Source organism: Littorina saxatilis, linkage group LG7 (assembly GCF_037325665.1).
Source record: "Littorina saxatilis isolate snail1 linkage group LG7, US_GU_Lsax_2.0, whole genome shotgun sequence".
NCBI lineage: Eukaryota > Metazoa > Mollusca > Gastropoda > Littorinimorpha > Littorinidae > Littorina > Littorina saxatilis.
The window spans coordinates 45,754,705-45,770,528 of NC_090251.1; the positions used below are offsets into that span (position 1 = coordinate 45,754,705).

At 40.8% G+C, this 15,824-nt stretch overlaps 1 protein-coding gene across 1 annotated transcript; it reads right to left on the reverse strand.

The window, feature by feature from the left end:
- Positions 1 to 235: 235 nt before the first annotated feature.
- LOC138971592 (uncharacterized) lies at positions 236 to 7,724 on the reverse strand. The gene is made up of 4 exons (XM_070344349.1): positions 7,366 to 7,724; positions 5,355 to 5,630; positions 4,624 to 4,771; positions 236 to 1,774 (listed from the first exon to the last, which is right to left on the reverse strand). Exons 1-4 carry the CDS (start codon positions 7,402 to 7,404, stop codon positions 1,605 to 1,607), a joined length of 633 nt encoding a protein of 210 aa, XP_070200450.1. The 5' UTR covers positions 7,405 to 7,724; the 3' UTR covers positions 236 to 1,604.
- Positions 7,725 to 15,824: the final 8,100 nt, after the last annotated feature.

The following is a 15,824-nucleotide window of genomic DNA, read 5'->3' on the forward strand; positions in this document are numbered from 1 at the left end:
GCCACTTGACATTCTTTGTTTGGCTTTTCTTTTCCTTGATTTTGTTATATATATATATATATGTGTGTGTTTGAAGTACGTGTATATATTGTTTTTTTTTTATATTCTGTTGATGTGGATGCATCTTGCCGAGTCATGAGTAATAAATGGTATATGAATGAGTTTGTTGCAGTAGTTTTGGTGTTTGATATTTGTTTATCTTGTCACACACACACACACAGGTCTGATCCTTTCTGTCAACAACACTGCATAATATTCTCAAAAGCCTGGTGTATTCTGGAGACACAATGATTGCACCTGCATTGATGATTAAAAAAATTATAATTATCGGTTTAAAAAAAAAAAGGTTTATCATTTAAATGAACATACGTTTCCCAGCATCTTGTCAATGAGTATACATACTTCTAAAGACATCCTCAACGTTCGTTTTTGCATTGTTAAAGCTTGTTCTGCCGCACACACAAACAATTAAAAAAAAACTACAAAATATTTCAGATTTGACTACGATCTATCACATAATAAATTAAAAAAACAAAACATTTCTTAAAGTAAAGTGTTAAGATCAACTCCTTCTTCCAGAACAAGGAACACGTCATGCTCGAACATGTCTCAAACTGTGGTGGGATGGAGAAGACACGTTAAGGTGGGCATTCAAACGTGTGCACGTCACGTCACTGGTATGCATGCATTCAAAAACGTCACAGGTCGGCATGCATTCTAAAACGTCACAGGTCGGCATGGATTCTAAAACGTCACAGGTCGGTATGCATTCAAAAACGTCACAGGTCGGCATGCATTCTAAAACGTCACAGGTCGGCATGGATTCTATAACGTCACAGGTCGGTATGCATTTAAAAACGTCACAGGTCGGCATGCATTCTAAAACCTCACAGGTCGGCGTGCATTTAAAAACGTCACAGGTCGGCATGCATTCTAAAACCTCACAGGTCGGCGTGCATTCAGAACGTCACATACGACATGCATTCAAAAACGTCACAGGTAAACAAGCATTCAAAAACGTCACAGGTAGGCATGCATTCTAAAACCTCACAGGTCGGCATGGATTCAAAAACGTCACGACAGGTCGGCATGTGCAAAAACGTCACAGGTAGGCATGCATTCTAAAACGTCACAGGTCGGCATGGATTCAAAAATGTCACAGGTCGGCATGCATTCAAAAACGTCACAGGTCGGCACGCATTCTAAAACGTCACAGGTCGGCATGCATTCAAAAACGTCACAGGTAAACAAGCATTCAAAAACGTCACAGGTAGAAATGCATTCAAAAACGTCACGGAAATACACAAACAAACAAAAGATCTCATATTAAATTTGATCTCGGAGCAGTAAAACAAAATAGCCGGCCCATAATTGGGTCCGAAAATACACTATATATATCGATTTCTCCTGAAGTCAAGAATGGAACAGCAATCCGGACTTAAAATCAAAATCCGAAACAGATAACAATAACAAACACTTATAATTGTCTGTTTAAAACAGAAATTTACGTGTAGTTACGCTAATACGGTTCCAAAATCAAGATAAACATTCCATTACTTAACCATCCTCGGCAGGGTTTTTCTTCGGGTTTTGGCAGGGATGAATCACCAGGCTACCAGTTTACAGGCACACCCGATCTGGATTTTTTCCCAAGTGGGTTGGTACTGGTAGACTCCGGACACGCACCTCGTCCTTCTCAACACCCGCACGGAGTGGAACACCCCCTCACAGCTTGGGATCACGGCGTTGCCGTTGTAGGTCGTCGTGCTGATACCTGTGGCAGGGATATTTCTCTCTTTTTTTTATGGATTGAGAGGCATGTGTGGTATTTTTTTTTTGATCAGTGAAGATCCGAAGAAGAACTGTATTTTTGGATTCGATCGACTTTTTCTACAAACCCGACGTTAATTACATTTAGTCAAGTTTTTTTCTAAATGTTTTAACGTAGAGGGGGAATCGAGACGAGGGTCGTGGTGCATGTGTGTGTGTCTGTCTGTCTGTCTGTCTGTCTGTGCGTGTGTGTGTGTAGAGCGATTCAGACCAAACTACTGGACCGATCTTTATGAAATTTTACATGAGAGTTCCTGGGTATGAAACCCCCAGACGTTTTTTTCAATTTTTCGATAAATGTCTTTTATGACGTCATATCCGGCTTTTTGTAAAAGTTGAGGCGGCCTGCACTGTCACACCTTCATTTTTCAATCAAATTAATTGAAATTTTGGCCAAGCAATCTTCGACAAAGGCCGGACTTCGGTATTGCATTTCAGCATGGAGGCTTAAAAATTAATTAATGACTTTGGTCATTAAAAATCTGAAAATTGTAATTAAATTTTTTTTTTAATAAAACGATCCAAAATTACTTTTGTTTTATTCTTCATCATGTTCTGATTCCAAAAACATAAATATGTTATATTCGGATTAAAAACAAGCTCTGAAAATTAAAAATATAAAAATTATGATTAAAATTAAATTTTCGAAATCGATTTAAAAACAATTTCATCTTATTTCTTGTCGGTTCCTCATTCCATAAACATATAGATATGATATGTTTGGATTAAAAACACGCTCAGAAATTTAAAACGAAGAGAGGTACAGTAAAGCGTGCTATGCAGCACAGCGAAACCACTACCGCACTGAACAGGCTCGTCACTTTCACTGCCTTTTGCACCAGCGGCGGACTACGGTCATTGTGAAAAAATGCAGTGCGTTCAGTTTCATTCTGTGAGTTCCACAGCTTGACTAAATGTAGTAATTTCGCCTTACGCGACTTGTTTTGTTTCTGTTGTTGTACAACCACCACCACCACCGCCACCAACAACAACAACAACAACAACAACAACAACAGCAACACCGTCACCACGTCATCAACAACAAAAACAATCAAACAACAGCAACAGTGACACCGCCAACACTACAACCACCACCAACAACAACGACAACAATAACAATAGAATATAGTAAGCACAAAGCGTACAGGCTGAACGATGAAACAAACCAAGTTTCTTACGAATGACCGAGCCGGCGTATCTGTGGGGCTTTTACAACAAACACAATGTTCACCAACATATTTAAAGCGTTTCGTCCATGAAAACAAGAAACTCCTCCGAGGTAGGAAAAACACCCCCGTCAAAGGGAAATAACCTTCTCAGTTGGTGGCAGTGACTGAGTGAGAATGGTTATTTCCCTTTGACCATGAAGATGTCCCTCTATAAGTCCTTGTATAATTTTAATCCACCAATAACTCCCTAACCGTGTGTTTGACTGGTCCCAATTTTTGTAAGGACCGTCTCAGGAATGTATAGAACCTGTTCACCAAGTTTGGTGACGATCGGTCCGTTCATTCTTGAGATCTATATGCGAACACAAACAAACAAACACATGGACCGAATCCTATACACACCCCTATACCGGGGGTGTAAAAACTAAACGGGAATCAATTACATTGTTGCACGGTGGAACCTTCCCCCGCTGTTTTCTCGAATTTTCTGTTCATAAATCCTGTAGATTTACCCTTAATTGTTTTTAAGACTCCCTCTCTGATTTTCTTACATATTTGGAGGTCTTAAAAGCGGGGGTTCCACTGTATCAATGACCCCCCGCGGGTTAGAGGGAGTCCCATAATTATTGGTTGGGACGAGAAAGAATTTACCCGATGCTCCCCAGCATGTCGTAAGACTGAGGCGACTAACGGATTCTGTTTCTCCTTTTACCCTTGTTAAGTGTTTCTTGTATAGAATATAGTCAATTTTTGTAAAGATTTTAGTCAAGCAGTATGTAAGAAATGTTAAGTCCTTTGTACTGGAAACTTGCATTCTCCCAGTAAGGTAATATATTGTACTACGTTGCAAGCCCCTGGAGCATATTTTTGATTAGTGCTTTTGTGAACAAGAAACAATTGACAAGTGGCTCTATCCCATCTCCCCCCTTCCCCCGTCGCGATATAACCTTCGTGGTTGAAAACGACGTAAAACACCAAATAAAGAAAGAAAGACTGTATCAATGACGCGATAAGCACAATATGTTTTTATTGTGTGAACAGAAAAAAACCCATCTCTCGCACCTGCCTGTGACACTGCGTCATTCAGTGATAACAAGAGAAACAAGAAATTCCTCCGAGGTAGGAAAAACACCCCCGTCCTTACCATTCTCACTGCCACCAACTGAGAAGGTTATTTCCCTTTGACCATTAATATGTCCCTCTATAAGTCCTTGTAGAATCTTAATCCACCAATAACTCCCTAACCGTGTGTTTGACTGGTCCCAATTTTTGCAAGGACCGTCTCAGGAATGTATAGAACCTGTTCACCAAGTTTGGCGACGATCGGTCCGTTCATTCTTGAGATCTATATGCGAACACAAACACACAAACAAGCAAACACATCGAGCGAATCCTATACACACCCCTATACCGGGGGTGTAACAAAGAAAAGTATAAAGCTTGTCCTTAACTGGGCGAAGTATATACTACGCAATGCTGGACGCACGAAGCTTAATTCTAGCACTGAGTTTTCGGTACGAAATCTTCGCGAAGTCGACTTCGGACTCAAATAAGGACCGCCTTCAAGAGCCGGAATACGAGAGAATGTGAATAATCTTCATCTCAATGTGTTAGAAAATCTTACCTCGACATTGGCGGCAGCGGCACTGTGTCTCCATGAGGATCCTGGGGTACCGGTTGACGTCGGAATTGACGGTGCTGTAGGTGGGGCAGGGGTCGCCAAAGAACTCGAGGGCAACCATAGCAGGGCACTCGGGCGATCCCGCGAATACCTGCGAGAAAAAAGAAAGAAATACAATCAAGACTCAAGACTCAAAATTTGACTGTCCTCATAAAAACAAGGAAAATTGCCATGCAGTGTCGGGCGGTTATTTATTTTTGATTTTTTTACCTTTTCGAACCCTGTATAACGACCAGCCAAGGGACCGGCCAAAAGTAGTCGTTATAGACAGGTGATCATTATGGACAGGTGAGTTATGTTGAAAAAAAACTCGTCTGGGATCCTTCGGAGTGGTTCTTGGGAGCAGGTGGCCGCTTCAGAGAGATAGCCGCAAGAGCATGTTCAACTGTTTCAATGTTGAGTCCTGTCATTTAGTTTGATTTGTAATGGTTGAAAGATGGACCAGGAACGCTTTAGGCTTACCCGGACAACTTGTTGGGAAGAAAAACAGTAATTACAGCAAGCCCTTTATTGTCCACTAAAATCACATTTTTGAATGGAACATTTGATTTGGCAGAATGACCAAGTGTTTTGATATTGCTTAACGCGACTAGTTTTATTTACTTCTTTTCCTCTTTTTTTTTTCGAAGCCAAGCTGTTATATTGCATTACGAAACACCAACTTGTATACGTACTACAGTTCGATTGATCTGTTTTGGCAGGAAGTTGTAGCGTTTTGTCTGATTCTTCGCAGTTTGGTGGAGAAACGGAAGCATGTAGAACGTGTCATGCACGTGACCTTGCACGTGATCGGCTTTTAGCTGGTTCAGGCGCTGCCTCAGGTTTGGTGGATCCACACACGTCACCTGATGACGTGGCGCCCGCCAATTGGACGAACCACCACGATGCGTTCTGTGGTGGTCATGAGGGTGGGCGAGGGTTGGTGACGTTCCGAGAATGGCCAGAATCACCTTAAACAATAACAATGTTGCATTTGTAGCGTCTTCCCAAGCTTTAACAAAAAGTTAAAAAGTTAAAATAAATAACAATGTTCACAAAAAACAACTGCGTATCTGCGTTGAGTCAGTAATACATGTACTGACAGACTAATGGTGAACACTCTAAAGATTACTTCCTAATTCCCATGTAAACCACCCCGCCTTAGACTGAAGTTATAGTAGATCATTCTATCCAGGCGTTTTACGCACAATACGAAGTGCATCCTTACATGATTTCAAGAACATCTGCAGCCTGCTTTCCTTCTTTAGGAGCGAGGTTCTGGTTGAGTTTTTTCTCTCTGAGTAAATTGTGTAACTAGCACCCATGTCAGTCTACGACATTTGTGACCCTCCACCACGGATTGAGTAGTTGCATGTCACCTTTGCATGATTTTCATATTTTTACATTTTCCTAAATAGATTTTATGCTCTATCCAGTGGTGAAAACCGTTTTAGAAAAGAGCAAAAACTTTTTGAGTTATAAACCTGTGACTAAGGTGACCCTCACACTGTTCCCAGACACCCTCCGGACTTATATTAAGCCTAGCGCAGAACCGCGCAAGCCGGGTGACATGCGACTCATTCCGTGGTGGAGGGTCACATTTATTCACAGCAGAAAATTCCCTCCAAGCACAGGAAGCTGCCAGTCTGTTGATTTTCGTTATGCGTGCAAGTGGAAGGCTGCTGTTATTTCAGATATAAGCGTAACAGAAGGATCTCTGGTCGTGTTCGGTCTCGATTGTTTATACGGGAAGGAAGGCATCTAAAAGCAGGCTCAAATTCAAAATTGTCACGCCCAGTTGGTGGGTAAACGGACAGAGGCGCATCAAAAAATAAAATATCAAGCACAGAGGTAAAAGAGTAACATCTGAATAAAACAGCATGTTCACGGAATATGAATGAGAGAACCTTCCTTGATTCCTGCTGTCAATAAAGGTCATTGAGATAAAATTACAATTCGTTTTAAATCTTGTGAAATATACGCAGATCAAGTGAGTTATTAGTCGCGGACAGAAATAGTCCAAAAGGAAGAAATTATTTCGAATCCGTCATTAAGAAACGGTGAGAAGGGGGGGGGGGGGGGGGGGGGGGGGGGGGGGGACACGAAAGGGTAACAAAATGTATTAAAACAAATTCTTAAAGGCATAGAAAGCTGATGAATATACACGCTAATTGCTTTACCCAGAGCTGGAGACAGACTAAATTAAGTTCCCTGCAAAATATTGTGGTCTAGGAGCCCTTAAATGTTGAGATATTTGAATTTTTATTTTGATCCAGATGGTCCTATTTATAGATTTGGCAACACATGTAACGTTGATGCAAGGGAGCTAACACCGCGGCTTTGTTGACATCCTCACTTTTTCAGAGGCTAGAACAAGCTGTAATGCATGTATTATGGTCCGCGCATGGTGACATATCGTCATTATATGGTCTTATGGTGCGTTTGACATCGGTTGTGGGCAAACTACACTTTGTAAACACGGGAGTGCGTTAGTATGCCTTTAAACAACGTTGATTGCAAAGTGTAGATTTTACAACACAATGGATCGAAAATCATTTACACATTATTATCCGTACAGTTAAGCATTTCATTCCATGAGCAAACCTTGAAACTTAAGGCCAAATCTCGCCTAAATCAATTAAGGACAAAAGCTTATTTATCGCAGAATAAAGCATGATTTAATCAGAAATAATATCGTCTACTTACCAGACACGTGAACTGGTCAAACGTCGAAAAGGCAAGCATGATTTGGATGGCCCTGTGCAACGTCGAAGTTGTCTTTAATATTATGTTATATATATTATTTGTTTTTAATAAAAATAATTTCTCGATGCAGACCTACTTCTACCTTATTTCGTATGTTGTTAAAGGAACGTCAGTAAACGACGAAAGTTTCTTTTTTAAACAGAAATGTTCAAGCAACAATTAAATACTCAAAAACAGCCAACCCGTATACTATGAGACCTGATATTATTTTGTTCTGCCTGAAGTGATAGATTTCTCACAGCCACGAATCCAAGTGCACCTGTATTGTGTCAAAACTCGCCATTTTATATGATTGGCAGCAATGCCACTCCCGTTGTCACAGATCGGTGGTTCCAGCCTGTAAGATTTCACTGTCACGACAGTTTACTTGTTAAGCTAGGAAGTTGATAGGTAATTCCAGCACTCAATTGTTTTCCAGACTGTCTTTGTGGACCAAGTCTTTTTCTTTTGAGTTTTTCTGCAATCTGTAAGTTTTGGAGCTTTTCACCCAACACGTACATTGTGAGTGCCAGTTCCGTCACATATTTTGTTGGTGTTTTGTTGCCCACGCTTTCAATACGATTGTCTGCACGGTCCATGGAGCCGTTTTTTTCCTGCTGAGGGGTTTCAGGGGTTTACCCTTCCTTTTCCAGTACTGACACTTTCACATCTAGTCCTAATGTGTGTGTGTGTGTGTGTGTGTGTGTGTGTGTGTGTGTGTGTGTGTGTGTGTGTGTGTGTGTGCTTGTGCGTATGTGTTTTTGTGTGTTTGTGTGTGTGTGTGTGTGTGTGTGCGTTCGTGCGCGTGCGCGTGTTCGTACGTTCGTGCTGCGTGCGCGTGTGAGTGTGTGTGTGTGTGTGTATGTGTGTGTGTGTGTGTGCCACAATGTGTGTGTGTGTGTGTGTGTGTGTGTGTGTGTGTGTGTGTGTGCCACGTATGTGTGTACGTGTGTGTGTGTGTGTGTGTGTGTGTGTGTGTGTGTGTGTGTATGTGTGTGTGCGAGCACGCGTGTGTGTGTGTGTGTGTGTGTGTGTGTGTGTGTGTGTGTGTGTGTGTGTGTGTGTGTGTGTGTGTGTGTGTGTGTGTGTGAAGCTGTGCGCACGCGACGGAAGATTTTTGCAAACAAAGTCAATCTCAAATGTAACAAACTACCTTGCAAACAAACATGTGAAGTTAACGCACACAAAAAACAAAAGTAAGCGCATGCTTATCCGGAAAGTTCGACAAAACGTGCTTTGTAATTACGCCTGTGCGTTGAATTAAAACAAAATATCCTTGTACCTTTGAGTGCCATCAAGGTTTAAAAAAAACCCGTTCAGATAAACAAATGGTCCGTACTTCCAAAACCTCCAGTACCCGTATAGATCACCTGTGTTCGTGCGTGTGTACGTGCGAGCGTGCGTGCTTGGCTGTGTATGTGCGTGCCTGTGTGTGTGTGTGTGTGTACGTGCGTGCGTGCGTGTGTGTGTGTGTCTGATCGTATTCGTCTATCTGTGAGTGTCAGTATCTGTTTCAATCAGACCTTCTTAATAAATTCTTATCATTTTTAAACCAGAAGAACTCAGAAGACCTTCAACAAAGACTTCTGACTTTCACGTCCTCAGTCATTTAACAACTCTTGACAATCAGACAATTTGTTTTCTGTTTCCCCCACACGTTTGACATGTCAGGCAAAATGTGGCGTCAAACACGCATCAAAGTCACGCAAACTGTTCGCTTGACTGAACATCGATAATCCCTGATCGGCGCGTAAATCTTTTCATTGTAATCCGATCTTCGAACGGTGATTACTTCAAGCTCTACTGGTAGAATTCCCCCATTTTTTCTCCTCTGAAATGCTGTTCCTGTTGGGGTTTTGTTTTATATCATTGCAGTCTCGGTCATACACTGGGCCGTGACGACGGTACGTGTGTGGCTATTGCCGAATGAGGACTTTGCAAATGTCCCGTTAAGTTGTGCCTCTGAAATCGTGTGTTCGACATTTTAAGACGCATGATTATACACACTCTTGCGTGTATTGTTCTACCCTACTTCCCCCTCCTCCCTCGGCAACTAGGACACTTAATCAGCCATAACTGATCTCACCCCAACCACCTCCATGCCCCCCCCCCCCCCCTCCCTCAACCCTCTTACCATTCCAACCAGGGGTGACTACTAAAATTAAATTACCGTAGAACAAAGTCTAAACTTCCTATCATAAAGATATCGTTGGGGCTATTTGGAATGTCAATATAGGATCTGTCACAAAGTGGGATCGTCATTTCACAAAGCACGGTTCGCAATTGGAACAAACTTCTTCTTCTTCTTCTGCGTTCGTGGGCTGAAACTCCCTCGTACACTCGTGTTTTGCACGAGTGGAATTTTACGTGTATGACCGTTTTTACACCGCCATTCAGGCAACCATACGCCGCTTTCGGAGGAAGCATGCTGGGTATGTTCGTGTTTCTATAACCCACCGAACTCTGACATGGATTACAGGATCTTTTTCGTGCGCACTTGGTCTTGTGCTTGCGTGGCACACGGGGGTGTTCGGACACCGAGGAGAGTCTGCACACAAAGTTGACTCTGAGAAATAAATCTCTCGCCGAACGTGGAGACGAACTCACGCTGACAGCGGCCAACTGAATACAAATCCAGCGCGCTACCGACTGAGCTACATCCCCGCCCTATTGGAACAAACAAAACAAAACAAAACAAAACAAAACAAGTCGCGTAAGGCGAAATTACAACATTTAGTCAAGCTGTCGAACTAACAGAATGAAACTGAACTCACTGCATTTTTACAGCAAGAGCGTATACTCGTAGCATCGTCAGTCCACCGCTCGATGCAAAGGCAGTGAAATTGACAAGAAGAGCGGGGTAGTAGTTGCGCTGAGAAGGATAGCACGCTTTTCTTTATCTCTATTCTTTTTAACTTTCTGAGCGTGTTTTTAATCCAAACATATCACATCTATATGTTTTTGGAATCAAGAACCCACAAGGAATAAGATGAAATTGTTTTTAAATCGATTTCGGAAATTTTATTTTAATAATAATTTTTATATTTTTAATTTTCAGAGCTTGTTTTTAATCCGAATATAACATATTTATATGTTTTTGGAATCAGAAAATGATGAAGAATAAGATGAACGTAAATTTGGATCGTTTAAAACAAATTTTGTTTTTACAATTTTCAGATTTTTAATGACCAAAGTCATTAATTAATTTTTAAGCCACCAAGCTGAAATGCAATACCGAAGTCCGGCCTTCGTCGAAGATTGCTTGGCCAAAATTTCAATCAATTTGATTGAAAAATGAGGGTGTGACAGTGCCGCCTCAACTTTTACAAAAAGCCGGATATGACGTCATCAAAGGTATTTATCGAAAAAAAGAAAAAAAACGTCCGGGGATATCATTCCCAGGAACTCGCATGTCAAATTTCATAAAGATCGGTCCAGTAGTTTGGTCTGAATCGCTCTACACACACACACGCACACACACACACACACGCGCGCGCGCACAGACAGACACACACACACGCACATACACAACGACCCTCGTCTCGATTCCCCCTCTACGTTAAAACATTTAGTCAAAACTTGATTAAATGTAAAAACGCTCCCCATCTAAACCACCACTTGCGCCTGTTAACACCCCACCCCCCCCCCCCCCCCCCCTCCTGTTAAATACCAGGCCCCGCCTGCAATGTCGGAAAAATGTATACGCCCAAGATATATATAGGTGAAGGGTTACATTTTTAAGGTTTGATAGAAACAAAAGAGTTGATTAGAAAATTCCGCACACCCGCGCACACGCAGCACGCAGACAATGTCATGTTGAAAGCGTGGGCGAAAGGTGCGACAACACAAAAAATCCAAATACAAAATATCAAACTTACAGATTACACCAAAACCCAGAAGAACAAGACATAGCCCACAAAGAAAGTCTGGGAAACGATTTGGTGTGGAAAGCACCGGAAAACTTCATAGCTAAACAAGTATTGGTTGTCGTGACAATTACAGCTCACATACTGGAACTATCGACCTGTGAAAACGGGGTTGGCATCGCTATCAGTCATACACAAAGCGGTGTAATAACACAATAGAACATGATTAGCGACTTTATCTCAAGAGGTCTAACATTTCGAATTCAACACATATCAGGTCTTATAGATAAACCACGGATGGGGAACTGTTCCATTGGGTTTAGGTTCGGATCGATGTTGGTTCCAGCCCATGAACGCAGAAGAAGAAGAAGAAGTATAGCCAGAATACATGTTTAGCACACGTTTTAATGTGTTTATCGTGAATCAAGTTGTGTAGACCACATACAGTGGAGCAAAGATAGAGATATGTTTTAACCACGCTAGAATTAAACATCATGGTCCTGGCTAGCAACTAATTTGATCAATAACTTGAGACAAAACACGCATTCAAATGTCAATGGGTCCCAGCTGTTATGCGTGCTTCGAAATGGAACATCGTCTCAAGTGTTTCACAAAATTGGAAGCTAGCCTGGACACTATCGATTAAATTTTACGTATTTCAAACATATACCTTCAGCTTTGCTCTAACGCCTCAGAACACCTTTGCTGTGTACCCAACTTTATTTACATCAACAACATCAAAATGTGTACACAAAACACTCTTGTATTCTGGCTATATGGTTATTGCTTGTTAATAATTCAGACCTCCGAAACTCATGACTAAAACATGTTAGGGTAGTCCGTCTACACAACCTATGACATGATGCACCAGGTCCTGATCCAGAACAACTGGCAAACTTCGACACCACAAAGCTGAAAAAAGGTCGATCCCAACCTAAACTCGATGGAACAGTTCCCAACCGTGCATACGGGGCTGTTGGTTCATTATTTGCTTGTTGCGTAAATAGTTCAGTTCTTCTTTATCGTTCGTCTTCTGACAGTCTTTTAACAATAAACTCATCAAGATAAAGGTTAGGTCTTTACTACTGCATCGAGAGATTAGTTTTACTTTAAAATTAATAAAAATTAAAACTAGGGGCATCAACATCATGCTTGCCTTTTCGGCGTTGCACCTGTACTGATGTCTGGTAAGTTGAATTTTTTTCTTTCTCATAAACACATGTTTTGTACTGCAGTAGAAAAGCTTTCATTACTTTCAGCAAATGTTACTCTTGATTTCACGATCCGTTCACTGTGTGAAAAGCTTAAACGTACGGATCATTCTCTTTTCAATTCATTCTATATGTTTTTGGAATCAGGAACCGACAAGGAATAAGATGAAAGTGTTTTTAAATTGATTTGGACAATTTAATTTTGATAATAATTTTTATATATTTAATTTTCAGAGCTTGTTTTTAATCCGAATATAACATAGTTATATGTTTTTTGAATCAGCAAATGATGGAGAATAAGATAAACGTAAATTTGGATCGTTTTATAAATTTTTATTTTTTTTTACAATTTTCCGATTTTTAATGACCAAAGTCATTAATTAATTTTTAAGCCACCAAGCTGAAATGCAATACCGAAGTCCGGGCTTCGTCGAAGATTACTTGACCAAAATTTCAACCAATTTGGTTGAAAAATGAGGGCGTGACAGTGCCGCCTCAACTTTCACGAAAAGCCGGATATGACGTCATCAAAGACATTTATCAAAAAAATGAAAAAAACGTTCGGGGATTTCATACCCAGGAACTCTCATGTCAAATTTCATAAAGATCGGTCCAGTAGTTTAGTCTGAATCGCTCTACACACACACACGCACACACACACGCACACACGCACGCACACACGCACATACACCACGACCCTCGTTTCGATTCCCCCTCGATGTTAAAATATTTAGTCAAAAATTTGAGCCTCCCTAGGAGCCGGCCTTTGTCTTCTAAGTGACGGTTTTGGAAAGTAGTTGGGTAATTTGTGGGCTCGGGTTGCACCAGATCGATCAGTTGTCCTTGTTTTGATCCAAATTTGTTTACTTTTTGTAAGGTGTATCAGAGTGCACCAGATTGCTCCATTTTCCATGTTTTTATCAACATTTTTGACATTTTTCTCGCGCTCTCAACTAAACGCTTCGCGACGTCGCATTGTCCCAAAAAGAAATTTGCCCCCCCCCCCCCCCCCCCCCCCTAAAAATTAAGTGATCCGCCCCTGATGCCTGCACCTGGCAGAACACTAGTCGACGTTGAAAGTATGTACCAGCTAGGCTATACCTGTGCACATCTAGGCTACAACACTAGTACTGGAACTTCACTGTGGGACATGAAAACCAAACATTTGAAATTGTTAAAAACTTTTTCACCCTGAACTGTTGAACTATTTGTATTTCTTTAATGCATCAGACACCACTGCACGCAGTTGACCGGTAGATGTGCAATTTGTTGCTTTACTTTGAGAAAAAGAGCCTCACACAGATGAACTATTGAAACTGACAATGACTTTTTCCCAAATCGTCTGACTGACTAGATATTTGTTACGTCCTCTTATGACCAATTGGCCTATCTTGTGACAGGTCGAGTTAAATATGCTATGTACCCCAGTCGTGGATGTGCACACTTGTATCACGGTGTGTCAACTGATTCCGTTCGTCCACCGGATGTTTCCGTTCATCCGCAGGATGTGTCCGTTCATACAGCCCCATTTTCGTCACTTGCTTCGGGAAAAACGTTGTGGTAAGTCGTGTGGGCAGCGCGCTTGTGTGATATTGAAAGAATAAGGTAGCGAAATGGTTGGGCTATGTGTACAATAAGTACCAAGGTGCTAGTGAATCCTAATAATAACACACGCGGGCCAAACGTGGCAAAATTGCCAGATTTTTTAACATTTTCTTGTTTTTCTCGCTCTGTTATCGAATCCGACCCCTGATTTGCACATGATCACCAAAACCATTGCCTGTTACGACATTTCGCTTGAACAGAAGTTTATAGAAACCCATGGCTTGTGTACAATCACTTGTCTTTTGAAAACATACAGATTCCGTTCATACCCCATGTTTCCGTTCGTACAAAAGTGCATGTTTCCCTTCGTACAAAAAGCGTTTCCGTTCATACACATTCGTTAGATCAGAGTAAAACAGGCCCCCACTACAAGTTCTGTGTATTCCAATCGTCTTCAAATAGCACAAAATACGAATGCGTGTGATATTGGACCTATGTGAACCATAAGACGAATTGAATTTGCAAAAAACAGTTTTGTGTCCGTTCGTACTGATTTTGACGGGAAAATGTGTCCGTTCGTACCACTTTCATCAAATTGTTTCCCTTCGTACGCTTTTCATGACGTTTGTGATTTTTGGTAGAAAGCTTGTGCAATTAGCATTTTAATACCCCTAATTCGACTTATGTATAACCCATAATGCATGTTGTTCATGAGTGCAACAACACGCGACTGTGCCGACTTTTCTGGTGCAATACCATCCCTGTTTAAAATCTTACTGAAGAGCAAACATTTTGATAAGTGTGTCTTCTTCCAGTTTCCTTACACAATGTCATTTCAAAGATCTAAACTTATGTGAAACCTGTTCAAAATATGCTTTCTGCAAGCTAAACCTAGACATTCAGTCTTTTAGCATTTTCAGATTTTTAATGACCAAACTTTTTTTATCATTTTTTAAGCTTTGAAGCTGAAATGCAATTCATAGTACGGGGGTTGCCTGGCTAAAGTTTTAAAATCAATTTGATAAAAAAAATGAGAGTGTGACAGTGCGGCCTCAACTTTTACAAAAATTCGGATATGACGTCATCAAAGACATTTATAAAACAAGTCGCGTAAGGCGAAAATACAACATTTAGTCAAGCTGTCAGAATGAAACTGAAGGCAATGCAATTTTTCAGCAAGACCGTATGCTCGTAGCATCGTCAGTCCACCGCTCATGACAAAGGCAGTGAAATTGACAAGAAGAGCGGGGCAGTAGTAGCGCTGAGAAGGATAGCACGCTTTTCTGTGCCACTCTTCGTTTTAACTTTCTGAGCGTGTTTTTAATCCAAACATATCATATCTATATGTTTTTGGAATCAGGAATAAGATGAAAGTGCTTTTATTTTGATTTCGACAATTTAATTTTGATAATAATTTGTATATTTTTAATTTTCAGAGCTTGTTTTTAATCCAAATATAACATATTTATATGTTTTTAGAATCAGAAAATGATGAGGAATAAGATGAACGTAAATTTGGATCGTTTGATAAAATGTTGGTTTTTTTTTTTACAATTTTCAGATTTTTAATGACCAAAGTCATTAATTAATTTTTAAGCCACCAATCTGAAATGCAATACCGAAGTCCGGCCTTCGTCGAAAATTGCTTGGCCAAACTTTCAATCAATTTGATTGAAAAATGAGGGTGTGACAGTGCCGCCTAAACTTTTACAAAAAGCCAGATATGACGTCATCAAAGGTATTTATCGAAAAAAAGAAAAACACGTCCGGGGATATCAATCCCAGGAACTCTCATGTA